The 21,491-nt window shown below is 70.9% G+C and overlaps 2 protein-coding genes across 2 annotated transcripts in view; one reads left to right on the top strand and one right to left on the bottom strand.

Moving 5' to 3' along the window:
• The window catches only part of LOC134510544 (SCO-spondin-like), a 35,209-nt gene extending 14,158 nt beyond the window's left edge, over positions 1-21,051 (top strand). The window contains 23 exon segments of the mRNA XM_063323838.1: positions 837-1,089; positions 2,380-2,560; positions 2,827-2,921; positions 3,041-3,297; positions 4,812-4,831; positions 4,833-4,947; positions 5,051-5,253; positions 5,368-5,495; positions 5,600-5,709; positions 6,365-6,514; positions 7,564-7,657; positions 8,655-9,088; positions 10,110-10,343; positions 11,769-11,933; positions 12,028-12,276; positions 13,914-14,042; positions 17,720-17,781; positions 17,783-17,812; positions 17,939-18,158; positions 19,017-19,169; positions 20,366-20,506; positions 20,626-20,808; positions 20,897-21,051. Coding sequence (XP_063179908.1) covers positions 837-1,089; positions 2,380-2,560; positions 2,827-2,921; positions 3,041-3,297; positions 4,812-4,831; positions 4,833-4,947; positions 5,051-5,253; positions 5,368-5,495; positions 5,600-5,709; positions 6,365-6,514; positions 7,564-7,657; positions 8,655-9,088; positions 10,110-10,343; positions 11,769-11,933; positions 12,028-12,276; positions 13,914-14,042; positions 17,720-17,781; positions 17,783-17,812; positions 17,939-18,158; positions 19,017-19,169; positions 20,366-20,506; positions 20,626-20,808; positions 20,897-21,051 — 3,761 coding nt within the window.
• The window catches only part of LOC134510947 (oocyte zinc finger protein XlCOF26), a 125,204-nt gene that overhangs the window by 46,514 nt on the left and 57,199 nt on the right, over positions 1-21,491 (bottom strand). The window lies entirely within an intron of this gene.

Raw genomic sequence — 21,491 nt, 5'->3', positions numbered from 1 at the left:
AATGGTGGTGGGCTGGGGATGGGAATGGGAATGGGATGGAATGGGATGGATGTTGTGGGATGGATGGAATAGGATGGGAGAGGAGGGATGGGATGGGGCAGGGCAGGATGGGATGGGAGGGATGGGACAGGATGGGATGGGATGGGATGGGATGGGACGGGACAGGATGGGACGGGACAGGATGGAATGGGATGGGACGGGGTGGGACGGGACGGGATGGGATGGGACGGGACGGGGTGGGATGGAATGGGATGGGATGGGATGGGATGGGGATGGGATGGGATGGGATGGGATGGGACAGGGTGGGACGGGACGGGATGGGATGGGACAGGACGGGACGGGGTGGGATGGAATGGGATGGGACGGGATGGAATGGGATGGGATGGGACGGGACGGGGTGGGATGGAATGGGATGGGATGGGATGGGATGGGATGGGATGGGATGGGATGGGATGGGACGGGACGGGACGGGACGGGATGGGATGGGGATGGGATGGGGACGGGATGGGGATGGGATGGGATGGGGTGGGACGGGATGGGATGGGACGGGATGGGACGGGACGGGATGGGATGGGGATGGGGTGGGACGGGATGGGATGGGATGGGATGGGGATGGGATGGGGATGGGACGGGACGGGATGGGATGGGATGGGGTGGGACGGGATGGGATGGGACGGGATCGAACGGGACGGGACGGGATGGGATGGGATGGGGATGCTGCCACCACGTGCCAGGGGACAGCGGGAAGCGCCGGGTACTGTGGGTGCAGGCGGGGGGGGGGGGGGGGGGGGTCAGGGATGCCACCATGGGTGACGTCCCCTTGCCTGTCCCCGCAGAGGTGCCCTGCGGCGGGGGACAGCTGTACCAGGAGTGTGGCCGTCCCTGCGGCCAGACCTGCGCCGAGCTGCGCCTGCCCGGGGCCGGCTCCTGCCCCGAGCTGGCCGGGCTCTGCGTCCCCGGCTGCAACTGCCCCCCCGGGCTAGTGCTGGAGGAGGGTGGGCAATGTGTCCCCCCGGCCGCCTGCCGCTGCCGCCACGGCACCCAGCTCTACCCCCCCGGCAGCCAGATCCGCCGGGGCTGCAATCCCTGGTGCGCGGCCCGGCCGGTGCCCCGGCGAGGGGGGGGTGGCGGGGATGGGGACGGGGACGTGGGGGGTGGCACGGGCCAGGCGGAGTGAGGGGGGGTCCCTCCGGTGACAAGGGACGTGGAGCCGGCGGGTGACGTCTGATGAAATCCCCCTACGGCCCGTTTGGGATGGCACCGCGGGATAGGTGGCTTTCATTGAACGTCCCTGTCACCGGGCACCGCGGGCACCGAGGAGGAGCACGTCATGGGAGGAGATGGGATGGGATGGGATTGGGATGGGATTGGGATGGGATGGGGGTGGGGATGGGATTGGGGATGGGATGGGGGTGAGATGGGATGGGATGGGGTTGGGGATGGGGATGGAGATGGGATGGGGATGGGATGATGATGGGATGGGGATGGGGATGGGGATGGATGGGATGGGATGGGGATGGGATGGGGATGGGATGGGATGGGGATGGGATGGGGATGGGGATGGGGATGGGGATGGGATGGGATGGGGATGGGATGGGGATGGGATGATGATGGGATGGGGATGGGGATGGGGATGGATGGGATGGGGATGGGGATGGGATGGGATGGGATGGGATGGAATGGGATGGGATGGGATGGGATGGAATGGGATGGGATGGGGATGGGATGGGATGGGATGGGGATGGGGATGGGATGGGATGGGGGCAGGGATGGGATTGGGGATGGGATGGGGGTGAGATGGGATGGGGATGGGAAGAGGATGGGATGGGATGGGGTTGGGGATGGGGATGGAGATGGGATGGGATGGGGATGGGATAAAATGGGAATTGGAATGAGGAAGGGATGGGATGGGGAAGGGGATGGGATGGGATGCGATGGGATGGGGGTGGGGATGGGGGCGGGGATGGGATTGGGGATGGGATGTGATGGGATGGGGATGGGATGGGATGTGATGGGGATGGGATGGGGTTGGGGATGGGATGGGGGTGGGATGGGATGGGATGGGGATGGGATGATGATGGGTTCGGGATGGGGATGGGATGGGGATGGGGATGGGGATGGGATGGGACGGGATGGGATGATGATGGGATGGGGATGGGATGGGATGATGATGGAATGGGATGGAATGGGATGATGATGGGATGGGATGGGATGGGATGGGATGGGATGGGATGATGATGGGATGGGATGATGATGGGATGGGTGCTGGTGGTGGGGGTACCCCAGCCTGGGGCCGGCTGGGTGGGGGACTCCTCCTGCTGGGGGGTGCTGGGGTGGGGGGTGTGGGGGGAGCCGCCCTCACCGCGCCCCTCCCCGCAGCGTCTGTACCGGGGGGTCCTGGCGTTGCGCCGAAGCCCCCTGCCCCGCGGCCGCCCTCTGCCCCGGGGGGCTGGTTCACGCCCCGGGGTCCTGCCTGCGCCGCTGCGACGCCACCGAGCCCAACGGCACCTGCGCCGGCATCGCCGACGGCTGCGTCTGCCCCCCCGGCACCCTCTTCCTGGTGGGTCACCCCCTCCCCGGGCGGCCGAGGGGGTTGGGGGTCGGGGGGAGCCGGGAGACGGTGGGCGCGGGGGACACGGGCCATGGCGGGGGTGCGCGTGGGGGTCACCGGGGTGTCCCAGCCCCACGGCTGGTGCCTGCCCTGAGCCCCCCCATACCCCATGGTCGTGGTGGTGGTGGTGGTGGTGGTGGAGGTGGGGGGTCAGCAGCCCCCCCCCCTCAACGGTGGGTCGCTCGGGGGGGTGGTGGGGTGTCTCGCTCCGGCAGGACGGGCACTGCGTGTCCCCGGAGGAGTGTCCCTGCCACCACGGCGGGCGGCTCTACCGGCCAAACGCCACCATCGTCCGGGACTGCAACACCTGGTGAGACCCCCCCCAACCCCGAAACCCCCTCCCCAGGACCCCTCCCCACCCCGGGGGCGGGGGGGATGTGCCGTGGCGGCGCTTAGCTGCGTTTCCCCCCCCCGCCCCTTCCCCGGCAGCGTGTGCCGGCGGCAGCGGTGGCACTGCGGGCGCGAGGAGTGCGCGGGCACCTGCGTGGCCACGGGGGACCCCCACTACGTCACCTTCGACGGGCGAGCCTTCTCCTTCCGCGGGGACTGCGAGTACCTGCTGGCGCGCCAGGCCGACGGGCTCTTCGCCGTCACCGCCCAGAACGTCCCCTGCGGCACCAGCGGCGTCACCTGCACCAAGTCGGTGGTGGTGGCCATGGGCAACACCGTGGTGCACATGCTGCGAGGTACGCGGGGGCGGGGGGGGCGCGGGGATGGGGACACCGCGGGGACGGGGGATACGGGGATGGTGGGGGACATGGGGATGGGGACACGGGGATGGGGACACGACAGGGACGGGGGGTACGGGGATGGTGGGGGACACGGGGATGGGGACACGGGGATGGGGACATGACAGGGACGGGGGGTACGGGGATGGTGGGGGACACGGGGATGGGGACATGGGGATGGAGGACGTGGGGATGATGTGGGACATGGGGATGGGGACACGGGGATGGGGACACGACAGGGACGGGGGGTACGGGGATGGTGGGGGACACGGGGATGGGGACATGGGGATGGAGGACGTGGGGATGATGTGGGACGTGGGGATGGGGACACGGGGATGGGGACATGACAGGGACGGGAGATACGGGGATGGTGGGGGACACGGGAATGGGGACACGGGGATGGGGGATGTGGGGATGATGGGGGGCATGGGGACGGGGACACCACGGGGCCGGGGGATACGGGGATGGGGGGGGACACGAGGATGGGGGACATGGGGATGATGGGGGACATAGGATGGGGGGGACACAGGGACGATGGGGGATGTGGGGATGGGGACAAGGGGACGGGGGATGTGGGGATGATGGGGGACATGGGGATGGGGGACAGAGGGACGATGGGGGGCATTGGGATGGGAGACACGGGGATGATGGGGGACACGGGGATGGGGGACATGGGGATGGGGACACAGGGATGGGGACACCACGGGGACGGGGGATACGGGAATGATGGGGGACACGGGGATGGGGACACCACGGGGATGGGGGATACGGGAATGATGGGGGACATGGGATGGGGGACATGGGGATGATAGGAGACATGCCAATGGGGGGGACACAGGATGGGGGGACACGGGGACGGGGGATACGGGGAGGGGGGACAAGGAGATGGGGGGAAACAGTGATGATGGGGGACACGGGGATGATGGGGGACACGGGGACAAGGGACACAGGGATGGGGGGACGTGGGGATGGGAGACACGGGGATGGGGGGACCCGGGGACGGGGGATATGGGGATGCTGGGAGACACGGGGATGGGGGGACACTGGGATGGGGGACATGGGGTTGGGGGACACGGGGAGGATGGGGGACACAGGGATGGGGGACATGGGATGGGGGGACATGGGGACGGGGCATACGGGGACGGGGGACACAGGGATGGGGGGACACGGGGCCTGGCGAGGTGGGGATGGGGGACATGGGATGGGGGGACATGGGGACGGGGGACACGGGGACGGGGGACATGGGGATGGGGGGACACGGGGATGATGGGGGACACAGGGATGGGGGGACACGGGGCCTGGCGAGGTGGGGATGGGGGACATGGGATGGGGGGACATGGGATGGGGGGATATGGGATGGGGGGACACGGGGACGATGGGGGACATGGGGACGGGTCCCCCATGGGGACGGGGACGTGCCGGGTTGGCCGCCCCCTCCCTGCCCCGCGCGACAGCCCTCCCCGTGCCGGCAGGGAGGGACGTGACGGTGAACGGGGGTCTCGGTCCGACCCCCCAAAACCTACAGCGGGACGGGGCTGACGCTGGAGCGCGCCGGCCTCTTCCTCCTCCTCCTCTCCCGCCTGGGGCTGGCCGTGCTGTGGGACGGAGGTGAGACCCGCCGGCGGGCGGGGGGGGGTGTCCCCGGCTCACGGGGTGCCACTGGGTGCCGTGCCGTGCCGTGCCGTGCCGTGATGCCCCCCACCGCCCCCAGGCACGCGGGTGTACGTCCGGCTGGAACCCCGGCACCGGGGTCGGGTGGCCGGCCTCTGCGGCAACTTCGACGGCGACGCCGAGAACGATTTCACCAGCCGGCAAGGGGGGCTGGAGCCCACCCCCCACCTCTTCGGCAACTCCTGGCGCCTCAGCCCGCTCTGCCCCGAGGTCCAGGGCGACGGCGCGCCGCACCCCTGCGCCGTAGGCACGGGGACGGGGACGGGGCGGCGGGCCAGCGCGCGGCCGGCCGAGGCGGGTGGCATCCGGCGGACGGTGACATCGGTGTGTGTGTTGTGTCCCCCGTCCCCATCCCAGGAGAGCCCCCACCGGGCACCGTGGGCGCGCCGGCGCTGCGGCGTCCTCCAGCAGCGGCTCTTCGCGCCCTGCCACGACGTGGTGCCCTCCCAGCGCTTCTACGACTGGTGCGTCTTCGACGCCTGCGGGTAAGTGCCGGCGGCGGCGGGGGGGGTGAGGGGGGGGTGTCGGGGTCGGTCCCCGAGGCGGGAGGGGTCCCATCACCCCCCCACCCGCCGGGCGCCGCCGGCAGCTGCGACTCCGGGGGGGACTGCGAGTGCCTGTGCACGGCCATCGCCGCCTACGCCGAGGAGTGCGGCCGGCGCGGCGTCCACATCCGCTGGAGGAGCCAGGAGCTGTGCCGTGAGTCACCAGCCCCGTGCCCGTCCCCAAACCATCCCATCCCATCCCCATCCCATCCCATCCTGTCCCATCCCCTCCCATCCCCATCCCCATCCCATCCTGTACCATCCCATCCCATCCCATCCCATCCCATCCCATCCCATCCCACTCCATCTTGTCCCATCCCATCCCCATCCCATCCCATCCCACTCCATCCTGTCCCATCCCCATCCCATCCCATCCCATCCCCATCCCACCCCATCCCATCCCATCTCCACCCCATCCCATCCCATCCCACCCCATCCCCATCCCATCCCATCCCCATCCCTATCCCATCCCATCCCATCCCATCCCATCCCATCTCCATCCCATCCCATCCCCATCCCGCCCCATCCCATCCCATCCCCATCCCTATCCCCATCCCATCCCATCCCATCCCCATCCCCATCCCATCCCCATCCCCATCCCTATCCCCATCCCATCCCATCCCATCCCCATCCCCATCCCCATCCCATCCCATCCCCATCCCCATCCCATCCCATCCCATCCCGTCCCCATCCCATCCCACTCCATCCCATCCCATCCCACAGGGCCGGGGGGCGGGATGCGGGGGGAGGGACCGTTCCCCGTCAGCCGTGGGTCAGGGGTCCGAGCCCTGCCCCACCCCCGTCCCCAGCCCTGCAGTGCGACGGGGGGCTGGAGTACAGCGCCTGCGGCCCCCCCTGCCCCCCAACCTGCCGCGGCCTCGGCCGGGACCCCCCCGAGCACTGCCAGGGCCTGGCCTGCCTGGAGGGCTGCTTCTGCCCCCCGGGGAGCGTCCTGCACGGTGAGCACTGCGGCTGCCGTGGGGCCGGCGTGGGGCTGGAGTGGGGCTGGCGTGGGGCTATGGTGGGGCTGACGTGGGGCTGGAGTGGGGCTGGTGTGGGGCTATGGTGGGGCTGACGTGGGGCTGGAGTGGGGCTGGCGTGGGGCTATGGTGGGGCTGACGTGGGGCTGGAGTGGGGCTGGTGTGGGGCTATGGTGGGGCTGACGTGGGGCTGGAGTGGGGCTGGCGTGGGGCTATGGTGGGACTGGTGTGGGGCTGGCATGGGGCTGGCGTGGGGCTATGGTGGGGCTGACGTGGGGCTGGAGTGGGGCTGGCGTGGGGCTATGGTGGGGCCGGCGTGGGGCTGGCATAGGGCTGGTGTGGGGCTATGGTGGGGCGGACGTGGGGCTGGAGTGGGGCTGGCGTGGGGCTATGGTGGGGCTGACGTGGGGCTGGAGTGGGGCCAGCTTGGGGCTGGTGTGAGGATGGTGTGGGGCTGGAGTGGGGCTTGCGTGGGGCTTGGGTGGGGCTACGGTGGGGCTGGCGTGGGGCTGGCATCAGGTGATGTGGGGTTGGAGTGAGGCTATGGTGGGGCTGGAGCGGGGTCGGCGTGGGGCTGGAGCGGGGTCGGCGTGGGGCTGGCGTGGGGCTGGCATCGGGTGGTGTGGGGCTGGAATGGGGCTGGAGTGGGGCTGGTGTGGGGATGGTGTGGGGCTGGAGTGGGGCTGGTGTGGGGCTGGTGTGGAGTGGGTGTGGGGCGGGTGTGGGGCTGGTGTGGGGCTGGCATTGGGTGGTGTGAGGCTTAAGTGGGGCTATTGTGGGGCTGGAGTGGGGCCAGTTGTGGGGCTGGCGTGGGGTCGGTGTGGGGCTGGCGTGGGGCTGGCATCGGGTGGTGTGGGGCTGGAATGGGGCTGGAGTGGGGATGGTGTGGGGATGGTGTGGGGCTGGCATCCGGTGGCGTGGGGCTGGTGTGGGGCTAGCGTGGGGCTGGTGGTTGGCCAGCGTTGGGCTTCGTGGGGCCGGCGTGGGTCTGGCATGGGGCTGAGGGCTGCTCCCGTTGCCGCTGGCAGACGGGGGGTGCGTGGCGCCGGCCGCGTGTCCGTGTTTCTGGGACGGCTTCGCCTTCCCGCCCGGCGCCGCGGTGCAGCAGGGCTGCCGCAACTGGTGAGTCCGCCCCCGCGGCACCGCGCGGCACCGCGCGGCACAACACGGCACAACACGGCACCACACGGCACCTCACGGCACTGCACGGCACCACACGGCACGGTGTGGCACGGCACGGCACGGTGCGGCACGGCACCCGGCACACACCGGGCTGGCACCGCCGTCTGCCACCCACCGGGACGGCAAAGCCACCCGGCACCCACTGGGACGTTGTGGCCATCTGGCACCCACTGGGGCCAGCGTGGCCACCTGGCACCCACCGGGCTGGCACGGCCATCTGTCACCCATGGGCCACCATGGCCACCCAGCACCCACCAGGCCAACATGGCCGTTGGGCACCCACCGGCATGGCACGGCCATCTGTCACCCATTGAGCCACCATGGCCATCTGTCACCCACTGGGCCACCGTGGCCATCTGTCACCCATTGAGCCACCACGGCCATCTGTCACCCACTGGGCCACCGTGGCCATCTGTCACCCATGGAGCCACCATGGCCATCTGTCACCCACCGGGCCACCGTGGCCACCCATCACCCACTGGGCCACCGTGGCCATCTGTCACCCATTGAGCCACCGTGGCCATCTGTCACCCACTGGGCCAATGTGGCCATTGGGCACCCACCAGGATGGCACAGCCATCTGTCACCCACCGGGCCACCGTGGCCATCTGTCACCCATGGACCCACCATGGCCATCTGTCACCCACCGGGCCACTGTGGCCATCTGTCACCCAGTGGGCCACCGTGGCCATCTGTCACCCACTGGGATGGCACGGCCATCTGTCTCCCACTGGGCCACTGTGGCCATCTGCCACCCACTGGGCCACTGTGGCCATCTGTCACCCACTGGGATGGCAAAGCCATTTGTCACCCATTGAGCCACCGTGGCCATCTGTCACCCATGGAGCCACTGTGGCCATCGGGTGCCCACGGTGCCGCCGCCGCGGGGTCGTCGCGCCGCGCTCCCGGCGCTGATCCCCTGCCCCTTCCCCCTCAGCACGTGCGCGGGGGGCGGTTGGCGCTGCCCGTCGTCGCCGCCGTCGCCGTCCTCGTCCCCGTCCCCGTCCCCGTCCCCGTGCCCGTCCCCGTCGCCCTGCGCCCCCTGGGAGTTCCTCTGCCGGGCCGAGGGGCGCTGCGTGCCGGGCGCCTGGCGCTGCGACAACGAGGAGGATTGCGGCGACGGTTCGGACGAGGCCTGCGCCCCCCGTTGCCCCCCGCGGCAACCCCGTTGCGCCGGGGGCCAGTGCCTGGCGTGGGGCGCCCGCTGCGACGGCTACCCCGACTGCCCCGACGGCTCCGACGAGGACGGTTGCCCCCCGACCCACTGCCCGGCCCCCGGCTTCGGATGCGCCGACGGCCGCTGCCTCCCCCCGGAACTCGTCTGCGACGGTCGGCACGACTGCGGCGGCGACGACCCCTCGGACGAGGCAGGCGAGTGGCCCCACGGCCGCCCCACGGCCGCCCCACGGCGGTGCCGGGGGGGGGAGGAGGAGGGAATTGTGGGGGTCTCGGGGGGGAGGACGGGGGCATTTCGGGGGGCTCGGAGTAGCGGGGTGCAGGAGTGGGCTGTGCCCCACGGCGAGGGGGTCTGAGACGCCATCCTTGGGGGGCTGTGCCCCACAGCGAGGGTCCCTGAGCCCCCCAACCTTGGGGTTCTGTGCCCCACGGCAAGGGGGTCTGAGACTCCATCCCCGGGGGGCTGTGCCCCATGGCAAGGGGGGCCTGTGCCCCATGGCAAGGGGGTCTGAGACGCCATCCCTGGGGAGCTGTGCCCCACAGCGAGGGTCCCTGAGCCCCCCAACCTTGGGGTTCTGTGCCCCATGGCAAGGGGGTCTGAGATGCCATCCCTGGGGGGCTGTGCCCCACGCCGAGGGTCCCTGAGCCCCCCAACCTTGGGGTTCTGTGCCCCACGGCAAGGGGGTCCGAGACCCCATCCCCGGGGGGCTGTGCCCCATGGCAAGGGGGGGCTGTGCCCAATGGCAAGGGGGTCTGAGACGCCATCCTTGGGGGGCTGTGCCCCACGCCGAGGGTCCCTGAGCCCCCCAACCTTGAGGTTCTGTGCCCCACGGCAAGGGGGTCCAAGACCCCATCCCCGGGGGGCTGTGCCCCACGGCAAGGGGGTCCGAGACCCCCCCCCGGGGGGCTGTGCCCCATGGCAAAGGGGTCTGAGACCCCATCCCTGGGAGCCTGTGCCCCATGGCAAGGAGTGGCTGTGCCCCATGGCAAGGGGGGCCTGTGCCCCACAGTAAGGGGTCCCGAGACCCCCGTCCCTGGGCATCTGAGCCCCACAGTGAGGGTCCCTGAGCCCCCCGACCTTGGGGGTCTGTGCCCCACGGCAAGGGACCTTAGGCCGCCGTCCTTGGGGGTCTGTGCCCCACAGTAAGGGGTCTAACCCCCCGTCCCTGGGGTTCTGCGCCCCACGGCGGGGTTCCCCGACGGCGTTTGGCCGCAGGCTGCAGCCCGAGCTGCGCGGGGGGCGAGTTCCGCTGCGCCGTGGGTCGCTGCGTGCCGTCCCCTCGGCGTTGCGACGGTCGGGACGACTGCGGCGACGGCAGCGACGAGCGGGGCTGCGCCTGCCCCCCCGGCCACCTGCCCTGCCCCGGCGAGGACCGTTGCTTGCCCCCGGCCGCCCTCTGCGACGGCCACCCCCACTGCGCCGACGGCACCGACGAGGCCACCTGCCCGGGTGGGGGGTCTCTATGGGGCGGGGGGGTCTCCCTGGGGTGATTGGGCTCCATGGGGTGATTGGGCTCCATGGGGTGGGTGGGCTCCATGGGGTAGGTGTTTTCCATGGGGTGGGTGGTCTCCATGGGTGGGGGGGGTCTCTATGGGGTGGGAGGTCTCCATGGGGTGGTTGGGCTCCATGGGGTGGGTGGTCTCTATGGGGTGGGTGGTCTCCATGGGGTGGTCTCCATGGGGTGGGTGGTTTCCATGGGTGGGGGGGGTCTCTATGGGGTGGGAGGTCTCCATGGGGTAGGTGGTTTCCATGGGGTGGGTGGTCTCCATGGGTGGGGGGGGTCTCTATGGGGTGGGTGGTCTCCATGGGGTGGGTGAGGTCCATGGTGGGGGAGGGGCTCCATGGGTGGGGGGTCTCCATGGGGCGGGTGATCTCTATGGGGTGGGTGGTCTCCATGGGGTGGGTGGTCTCCATGGGGTGGTCTCCATGGGGTGGGTGGTTTCCATGGGTGGGGGGGGTCTCTATGGGGTGGGAGGTCTCCATGGGGTAGGTGGTTTCCATGGGGTGGGTGGTCTCCATGGGTGGGGGGGGTCTCTATGGGGTGGGAGGTCTCCATGGGGTAGGTGGTTTCCATGGGGTGGGTGGTCTCCATGGGGTGGTTGGGCTCCATGGGGTGGGTGGGCTCCATGGGGTGGGTGGTCTCTATGGGGTGGTCTCTATGGGGTGGTCTCCATGGGGTGAGTGGGCTCCATGGGGTGGGTGGTCTCTATGGGGTGGGTGGTCTCCATGGGTGGGGGGGGTCTCTATGGGGTGGGAGGTCTCCATGGGGTAGGTGGTTTCCATGGGGTGGGTGGTCCCTGTGGGTGGGGGGGGGTGTCTCTATGGGGTGGGTGGTCTCCATGGGGTGGGTGAGGTCCCTGGTTGGGGGGGGCTCCATGGGTGGGGGGTCTCCATGGGGCGGGTGATCTCTATGGGGTGGGTGGTCTCCATAGGGTGGGTGGTCTCTATGGGGTGGTCTCCATGGGGTGGTTGGGCTCCATGGGGTGGGTGGTCTCTATGGGGTGGGTGGGCTCCATGGGGTGGGTGGTCTCCATGGGGTGGTTGAGCTCCATGGGGTGGGTGGGCTCCGTGGGGTGGGTGGTCTCCATGGGTGGGGGGGACTCTTTGGATGGGGGGCGTCTCCGTGGGGCAAGTGGTGCCTGTGGGCGGGTGTCCTCCATGGGGCGGGTGTTCTCCATGGGGCGGGTGGCCCCCGTGGGTCTCGCGTCCTCCGTGGGGCGGGTGGCCTCTACGTGCAGGTGCTGCGTGTGGGGCGGGTGGGCTCTCGGGGGGAGGGGGGGGGTGAGCGCGTGGGTGCCCTCCCTGGCTACTGACACACCCCCCCCCCCCCCCGCCCCACAACCTGCCCCCCGCCGGCCCCACTTCACCCCACAGAACCGCTGACCTGCCCCCCCGGGCACCTCCCCTGCCCCGACGGCTCCTGCGTGGGGGAAGCCGCCGTCTGCGATGGCGTCGGCGACTGCGGGGACGGTTGGGACGAGAGCCCGGTGGCCTGCGCCGTGGCCTTGCCGGCGGCGACGCCGACGGCCGGTGAGGGGCGTCTCCCCCGAAACGCCCCGGTTGGGGGGGCTGGGGGGGGGGGGTGATCTCGGGGGTGGGATGGGGGACCCCGGGGTGACGCCGCCGTCCCCAGCGCCGGCGTGCGAGGCGGGGGCCTGGGCGTGCGGCGGCGGCGAGTGCGTGCCGCGGGGCTGGCTGTGCGACGGCGAGGCCGACTGCCCCGACGGCAGCGACGAGTTGGGCTGCCACCGGCAACCCCACGAGATTTGCCGGCCCGGCTACTGGCCCTGCGAGCGAGACGCCGCCTGCGTCCCTTACGGCCACCTCTGCGACGGCGTCCCCCACTGCCCCGACGGCTCCGACGAGAGCGGCGACCGCTGCGGTGAGCCCCCGGGGGGCGCGGGGACGGGGACGGGGACGGCACGGGGCCGGGGCAGGGGGGGTGGCACCGTGGCGGCCACACGGCGCAGCGGGGTGCTCCTCGGTGTCCCCCAGTGTCCTCCTCCCCAGTGACACCCGTCATGGTGGGATACTCCAATGTCCCCCTCCCTGGTGACACCCAACATGGTGGGATGCTCTTGGGTGTCCCCCAGTGTCCCCCTTCCCGGTGACACCCGTCATGGTGGGATGGTCTTCGGTTTCCCCAGTGTCCCCCAGTGTCCCCCTTCCCGGTGACACCCGTCATGGTGGGACGCTCTTGGGTGTCCCCCCAATGTCCTCCTCCCCGGTGACACCCATCATGGTGGGATGGTCTTCGGTGTCCCCCAGTGTCCCCCAGTGTCCTCCTCCCCAGTGACACCCATCATGGTGGGACGCTCTTGGGTGTCCCCCAATGTCCCCCTCCCCGGTGACACCCATCATGGTGGGATGCTCTTGGGTGTCCCCCCAATGTCCCCCTCCCTGGTGACACCCGTCATGGTGGGATACTCCAATGTCCCCCTCCCTGGTGACACCCAACATGGTGGGATGCTCTTGGGTGTCACCCAGTGTCCCCCTTCCCGGTGACACCCGTCATGGTGGGATGGTCTTCGGTTTCCCCAGTGTCCCCCAGTGTCCCCCTTCCCGGTGACACCCGTCATGGTGGGACGCTCTTGGGTGTCCCCCCAATGTCCTCCTCCCCGGTGACACCCATCATGGTGGGATGGTCTTCGGTGTCCCCCGGTGTCCCCCAATGTCCCTCTTCCTGGTGACACCCATCATGGTGGGATGCTCTTGGGTGTCACCCCGATGTCCCCCTCCCTGGTGACACCCATCATGGTGGGATGGTCTTCGGTGTCCCCCAGTGTCCCCCAGTGTCCCCCTCCCCAGTGACACCCATCACCATGGGATGGTCTTGGGGGTTTCTCCCAGTGTCCCCCTTCCTGGTGACACCCATCATGGTGGGACGCTCTTGGGTGTCCCCCCAATGTCCTCCTCCCCAGTGACACCCGTCATGGTGGGATGGTCTTCGGTGTCCCCCAGTGTCCCCCAGTGTCCCCCTTCCCAGTGACACCCGTCATGGTGGGATGCTCTTGGGTGTTCCCCCAATGTCCTCCTCCCCGGTGACACCCGTCATGGTGGGATGGTCTTCGGTGTCCCCCGGTGTCCCCCAATGTCCCTCTTCCTGGTGACACCCATCATGGTGGGATGCTCTTGGGTGTCACCCCGATGTCCCCCTCCCTGGTGACACCCATCATGGTGGGATGGTCTTCGGTGTCCCCCGGTGTCCCCCAGTGTCCTCCTCCCCAGTGACACCCATCATGGTGGGACGCTCTTGGGTGTCCCCCCAATGTCCCCCTTCCCTGGTGACACCCGTCATGGTGGGACACTCTTGGGGGTTCCCCCGATGTCCCCCTCCCTGGTGACACCTGTCATAGTGGGACGCTCTTGGGTGTCACCCCAATGTCCCCCTCCCCAGTAACACCCATTACGGTGGGATGCTCTCGGGGTCCCCCCCGTGTCCCCCTCCCCGGTGACACCGGCGCGGTGGGCTGCTCTCGGGGGTGTCCCCTCACCTGACGGTCCCTGTCCCTGGGGCAGGTTCCACGGCCATCCCGCCGTGCCCGGGACACTTCTCCTGCGCCGACAGCGGTGGCCTCTGCCTCAACGTGTCCCGGGTCTGCGACGGTGCCACCGACTGTCCCCAGGGCGAGGACGAGCTGCACTGCCGTGAGCGCGGGGGGGCCGGGGGCAGCAGCCGGGGGGGTGGAGGCTGGGGACGGACACCCCACCATGACCACCCCACTGTCACCACCCCGCCATGGCCACCCCACCATGGCCACCCCACCATGGCCACCCCACCACGACCACCCTGCTGTGGCCACCCCCCCCATAACCGCCCCACCATGGCCACCCAACCGTGGCCACCCCGCCATGGCCACCACGCCATGGTCACCCCACTGTGGCTGCCCTGCCACGACCACCCAACCGTGGCCACCCCGCCATGGCCACCCCACCACAACCACCCCGCCATGGCCACCCCACTGTAGCCACCCTGCCATGGCCACCCCACCATGACCACCTCACCGTGGCCACCCCACCATGACCACCCTGCTGTGGCCACCCCACCGTGGCCACCCCGCCACGGCCACCCCACCATGACCACCCCGTCGTGGTCACCCCACTGTCTCCACCCCACCACGACCACCCCACCATGGCCACCCAACCGTGCCCACCCAACTGTGGCCACCATGCCATGGTCACCCCACTGTGGCCGCCCTGCCATGACCACCCAACCGTGGCCAACCCGCCATGGCCACCCCACTGTCTCCACCCCACCAAGACCACCCCGCCACGACCATGCCACCATGGCCACCCAACCGTGGCCACCCCGCCATGGCCACCACGCCATGGTCACCCCACGACAACCACCCTGCCACGACCACCCAACTGTGGTCACCCTGCCATGGCCACCCCACTGTAGCCACCCCACCACGACCACCCCACCATGGCCACCCAACCGTGCCCACCCAACTGTGGCCGCCCTGCCATGACCACCCAACCATGGCCACCCCGCCATGGCCACCCCACCGTAGCCACCCCACCACGACCACCCCACCATGACCACCTCACCGTGGCTGCCCCACCATGACCACCCTGCTGTGGCCACCCCACCACGACTGCCCCACCGTCATCACCCCACCGTGGCCACCCAACCATGGCCACCCCGCCGTGGTCACCCCACTGTCTCCACCCCACCACGACCACCCCGCCACGACCACCCCACCATGGCCACCCAACCGTGGCCACCCAACCATGGCCACCCCACCGTGACCACCCCACCGTCACCACCCCACTGTGGCCACCCAACCATGGCCACCCTGCCGTGGCCACCCCACTGTCTCCACCCCGCCACGACCACCCCGCCACGACCACCCCACCACGACCACCCCACCATGACCACCCCACCATGACCACCCTGCTGTGGCCACCCCACCACGACCGCCCCACCGTCATCACCCCACCGTGGCCACCCAACCATGGCCACCATGCCACGGCCACCCCACTGTCACCACCCCGCCATGGCCACCCCACCGTCACCACCCCGCCATGGCCACCCCACCATGGCCACCCCACCACGACCACCCTGCTGTGGCCACCCCCCCCATAACCGCCCCACCATGGCCACCCAACCGTGGCCACCCCGCCATGGCCACCCCACCACAACCACCCTGCCACAACCACCCAACTGTGGTCACCCCGCCATGGCCACCCCACCATGACCACCTCACCGTGGCCACCCCACCATGACCACCCTGCTGTGGCCACCCCAGCGTGGCCACCCCGCCATGGCCACCCCACCATGACCACCCCGTCGTGGTCACCCCACTGTCTCCACCCCACCACGACCACCCCACCATGGCCACCCAACCGTGCCCACCCAACCGTAGCCACCATGCCATGGTCACCCCACTGTGGCCGCCCTGCCATGACCACCCAACCGTGGTCACCCCGCCATGGCCACCCCACTGTCTCCACCCCACCAAGACCACCCCGCCACGACCATGCCACCATGGCCACCCAACCGTGGCCACCCCGCCATGGCCACCACGCCATGGTCACCCCACCACAACCACCCTGCCACGACCACCCAACCGTGGTCACCCCGCCATGGCCACCCCACTGTAGCCACCCCACCACGACCACCCCACCATGGCCACCCAACCGTGCCCACCCAACTGTGGCCGCCCTGCCATGACCACCCAACCATGGCCACCCCGCCATGGCCACCCCACCGTAGCCACCCCACCACGACCACCCCACCATGACCACCTCACCGTGGCTGCCCCACCATGACCACCCTGCTGTGGCCACCCCACCACGACTGCCCCACCGTCATCACCCCACCGTGGCCACCCAACCATGGCCACCCCGCCGTGGTCACCCCACTGTCTCCACCCCACCACGACCACCCCACCACGACCACCCCACCATGGCCACCCAACCGTGGCCACCCAACCATGGCCACCCCGCCATGACCACCCCACCGTCACCACCCCACCGTGGCCACCCAACCATGGCCACCATGCCATGGTCACCCCACTGTCTCCACCCCATCACGACCACCCCGCCACGACCACCCCACCATGGCCACCCAACCGTGGCCACCCAACCATGGCCACCCCGCCATGACCACCCCACCGTCACCACCCCACTGTCACCACCCCACTGTGGCCACCCAACCATGGCCACCCTGCCGTGGTCACCCCACTGTCTCCACCCCGCCACGACCACCCCACCACGACCACCCCACCATGGCCACCCTGCTGTGGCCACCCCACCACGGCCACCCCACCGTCATCACCCCACCACGGCCACCCCACCGTCATCACCCCACCGTGGCCACCCAACCATGGCCACCCCGCCATGACCACCCCACCGTCACCACCCCACTGTCACCACCCCACTGTGGCCACCCAACCATGGCCAGCCTGCCGTGGTCACCCCACTGTCTCCACCCCGCCACGACCACCCCGCCATGACCACTCCACCATGGCCACCCAACCGTGGCCACCCAACCATGGCCACCCCGCCATGACCACCCCACCGTCACCACCCCACTGTCACCACCCCACTGTGGCCACCCAACCATGGCCAGCCTGCCGTGGTCACCCCACTGTCTCCACCCCGCCACGACCACCCCACCACGACCACCCCACCATGACCACCCTGCTGTGGCCACCCCACCACGGCCACCCCACCGTCATCACCCCACCACGGCCACCCCACCGTCATCACCCCACTGTGGCCACCCAACCATGGCCACCATGCCATGGTCACCCCACTGTCTCCACCCCACCACGACCACCCCGCCACGACCACCCCACCATGGCCACCCAACCGTGGCCACCCAACCATGGCCACCCCGCCATGACCACCCCGCCACGACCACCCCACCATGGCCACCCCGCCATGGCCACCCCGCCATGACCACGCCACCGTCACCACCCCACTGTGGCCACCCAACCATGGCCACCCCGCCGTGGTCACCCCACTGTCTCCACCCTGCCACGACCACCCCGCCACGACCACCCCACCATGACCACCCCACCATGACCACCCTGCTGTGGCCACCCCACCACGACCGCCCCACCGTCATCACCCCACCGTGGCCACCCAACCATGGCCACCATGCCATGGTCACCCCACTGTCTCCACCCCACCACGACCACCCCGCCACAACCACTCCACCATGGCCACCCAACCGTGGCCACCCCGCCACGACCACCCCACTGTGGCCACCCAACCATGGCCACCCTGCCGTGGCCACCCCACCACGACCACCCCACCACGGCCACCCTGCCGTGGCCACCCCGCCATACGGCTGCCCCGCGTCCCCTCCGCAGACAGCCGCGTCCTCGCCGGCGGCAGCAACCGGACGGGGGGTCCCTGCCCCGAGTACGACTGCGGGGGGGGGGGAGTGCGTCACCTTCCAGCAGGTATTTGGGGGACGGGACGCGCGGGGTGGCACCGACGGGTGCCGGGGGGGGGGGTGGGGGGTGTCCCCTCGCTCCCCGTCTCGGCGTGACCCCCACCGTCCCCCCCCTCCCCGGCTGCCCTGGCAGGTGTGCGACGGGAAGGCGGATTGCGGGGGGGTCCCCCCCCGGGACGAGCGGGACTGCGGGGTTTGGGGGTCCTGGGGGTCCTGGGGGACCTGCAGCCGTTCCTGCGGCCCCGGCCTGCAGCGCCGCGCCCGGGGGTGCCACCAGCAGCGCCCCGGCCTCCTGCGCCGCTGCCGGGGGCAGGACGCGCAGCAACGGCAGTGCTTCAGGGGGGCCTGCCCCGGTGAGCGGGGGGGACGTGGTGGGGGGCTTGGTATTGGGGGGGGGGGGTCCCACCCCCCGGGGCGCCCCGCGAGGGTTGCTGTGGGTGAGGGGGTTTGGGGGTTCCCGGGGATGGAGCTGCTGGGGGGCACCCGGGGGGGTGCCCGTGGTTGGGGTCCCCGGGGGGATTTGGGGGTTCCCATGGCCGGGGGTCCCGGGGGAATTTGGGGGTGCCACTCCCAGGGCTGCTGGGGGGGGTCCGGGGGGGTGCCCGTGGTTGGGGTCCCCGGGGGGATTTGGGGGTCCCTATGGCTGGGGCTGCCCGAGGGATTTTGGGGGGGGGCCCATGGCCGGGGGTCCCTGGGGAATTTGGGGGTCTCACCCCTAGGGCTGATGGGGGGGGTCCGGGGGGGTGCCCGTGGTTGGGGTCCCGGGGGAATTTGGGGGTCCCTATGGCTGGGGCTGCCCGAGGGATTTTGGGGGGGGGCCCATGGCCGGGGGTCCCGGGGGAATTTGGGGGTCTCACCCCCAGGGCTGCTGGGGGGGTCCGGGGGGGTGCCCGTGGATGGGATCCCGGGGGGATTTGGGGGTTCCCCAGGGATTTGGGGTCCCTATGGCTGGGGCTGCCCGAGGGGTTTTGGGGGGGGGGGGCCCATGGCCGGGGGTCCCTGGGGAATTTGGGGGTCCCACCCCCAGGGCTGCTGGGGGGGGTCCGGGGGGTGCCCGTGGTTGGGGTCCCGGGGGATTTGGGGGTCCCCATGGCTGGGGCTGCCCGGAAAGTTTGGGGGTTCCCAATTCCCCCCCCCCCCCCGGTACATGCAGGGCTGCCCCCCCCCACTCCCCCCCCCCCATTCTCACGCCTGCCCCCCCCCCGCCGCAGTGGACGGCTCCTGGGGCGAGTGGTCGCCCTGGTCGGGTTGCCCGGAGGAGTGCGGGGGGGTGCGGCTGCGGCGGCGGCACTGCCGACCCCCCCACAACGGCGGGCGACCCTGCCCCGACCCGCCCGCAGAGACCCCCGCCGCCCTCCAGATGGGTGGGTGTGGGGCCGGGGGGGGGATCTGTGGGGTGGGAGGGCTCCATGGGGTGGGTGGGCTCTGTGGGGTGGTGGGGTCTGTAGGGTGGGTGGGCTCCATGCGTGGGTGGGCTCCATGGGTGGGGGGGGTCTCCGTGGGGTGGGTGGGCTCCATGGGGTGGGTGGGCTCCGTGGGGTAGGTGGTCTCCATGCGTGGGTGGGCTCCATGGGGTGGGAGGGCTCTGATGGGACGGGTGGTGTCCGTGGGGTGGGTGGGCTCCATGGGGTAGGTGGGCTCCATGGGTGGGGGGGTCTCCATGGGGTGGGTGGGCTCCATGGGGTAGGTGGGCTCCATGGGTGGGGGGGTCTCCATGGGGTGCGTGGTCTCCATGGGGTGGGTGGTCTCCATGGGGTAGGTGGGCTCCATGGGTGTGGGGGGGTGTCTCCGTGGGGTGGGTGGGCTCCATGGGGTGGGTGGTCTCCATGGGGTAGGTGGGCTCCATGCGTGGGTGGACTCTATGGGGTGGGTGGGCTCCATGGGTGTGGGGGGTGTCTCCGTGGGGTGGGTGGTCTCCATGGGGTAGGTGGGCTCCGTGGGGTAGATGGGCTCCATGGGTGGGGGGGTCTCCATGCATGGGTGGTCTCCATGGGGTAGGTGGGCTCCATGGGTGGGGGGGTCTCCATGGGGTGGGTGGGCTCCGGGGGTCGGTGGGGTCTGTGAAGTGGGTGGGCTCCATGGGGTGGGTGGGCTCCGTGGGCTCTGTGGGGTGGTGGGCTCCATGGGGTAGGGGGTCTCCATGCATGGGTGGGCTCTATGGGGTGGGTGGTCTCTGTGGGATGGGTGGGTTCCATGGGGTAGATGGTTTCCATGGGGTGGGTGGGCTCCGTGGGGGGGGGGGGGGGTCTCTATGGGGTGGAGGGTCTCTGTGGGATGGGTGGGTTCCATGGGTGGGCTCTGTGGGGGGGGGGGTGTCTGTGTGGGTGGGGTGGTCTCTATGGGGCAGGGGGTCTCTATGGGGTGGGGGGGTGTCTCTGTGGGTGGGGGTGTTCTCCATGGGGCGGGTGTTCTCTATGGGCGGGTGTCTTCCATGGGGCGGGTGGACCTTTGTGGGTCTCGCGTCCTCCGTGGGGTGGGGGGGCTCTCGGCGGCGTGGGGGGGGTGGGTGCCCTCCCTGGGTGCTCACCCCCCCCCACCCCACCCCCCCCCTCCCCGCCAGCCCCCTGCCCCACAGACGGCTGCCCCACGGCCTCGGCCTGCCCGGGGGGGCTGCGCCCCCTGCCCTGCCCCCCCTGCCCCGCCACCTGCGCCCACCTCGCCGCCGGCCCCCCCTGCCCCCAGGAGGGACCCTGCACCCCCGGTGAGACGGGACGGGGGGGGGGGGACACCCCCACCCATGGCGACCCCCCCCATGGGGGTGGCCTGTCACCCCCTCCCCCCCCATTCCTTTAATCCCCGCCCCCCCCCCAATTCACGCAGGGTGCTGGTGCCCAGCGGGGCTAGTGCTGGCCCCCGAAGGCCAGTGCGTGCCCCCCCGCGAGTGCCCGTGTGTGGCGGGGGGGGTCCGCTACCGCCCGGGGGACGCGGTGACCCTCAATTGTCGCCTCTGCACTTGCCTGGAGGGGGCGCTCCGGCGCTGCCGCCCCCACCCCGCCTGCGCCGGTGGGTCCCGGGGGGGGGGGTTGGGGGGGGGGTGGGTGGGTTGCCCCCCCCCCCGGGTTTAATCGCCCCCCCCCCGCCCCCTTCCCAGTGCACTGCGGCTGGTCGGCGTGGTCGGCGTGGGGCGAGTGTCCCGGCCCCTGCGGTAGCCAAAGCGTGCAGTGGGCTTTCCGCAGCCCCACCGACCCCCCCCGCCGCGGGGGGGGGCGCAGCTGCCGGGGCATCTACCGCAAGGCCCGCCGGTGAGGGGGGGGGGGGGGGTGGGGTGTCCCGTAGGGGGGGGTCCCACGGGGGGGATCCCAAGCTCGGGGGGGGGGGGTGTTTAACGGAGGGGTCCCGTAGGGGGGGTCCCAAGCCCCCCCCTCCCCCCCCTCACCTTGGGGGCTCAGAGCCCGCCCGGGGTCTGAAGAGGGGGGGTCCCACGGCGCGGGGGGGGGGGGGAATTCCCACGGAGGGGCTCCGATGGGTGGGGGGCTCCCACGGGGGGGGTCCCACGGGGGGGGTCCGATCCATGCGGGGGGGGGGGGGGGGGCTGGAGAGGGGGCTCCCACGGCGCGGGGGGAGGGTGGGGTTTAACGGCGGGGGGGTGTGTGTCCCACGGGGGGGCTAGATGGGGGGGGGGGGCTCTGAAGAGGGGGCTCCCACGGGGGGAGGCTCCTATGGGTGGGGGGGCTCCCACGGAGGGG

Source organism: Chroicocephalus ridibundus, chromosome 2 (assembly GCF_963924245.1).
Source record: "Chroicocephalus ridibundus chromosome 2, bChrRid1.1, whole genome shotgun sequence".
Lineage (NCBI taxonomy): Eukaryota > Metazoa > Chordata > Aves > Charadriiformes > Laridae > Chroicocephalus > Chroicocephalus ridibundus.
This window is presented reverse-complemented; position numbering and strand designations above follow the sequence as displayed.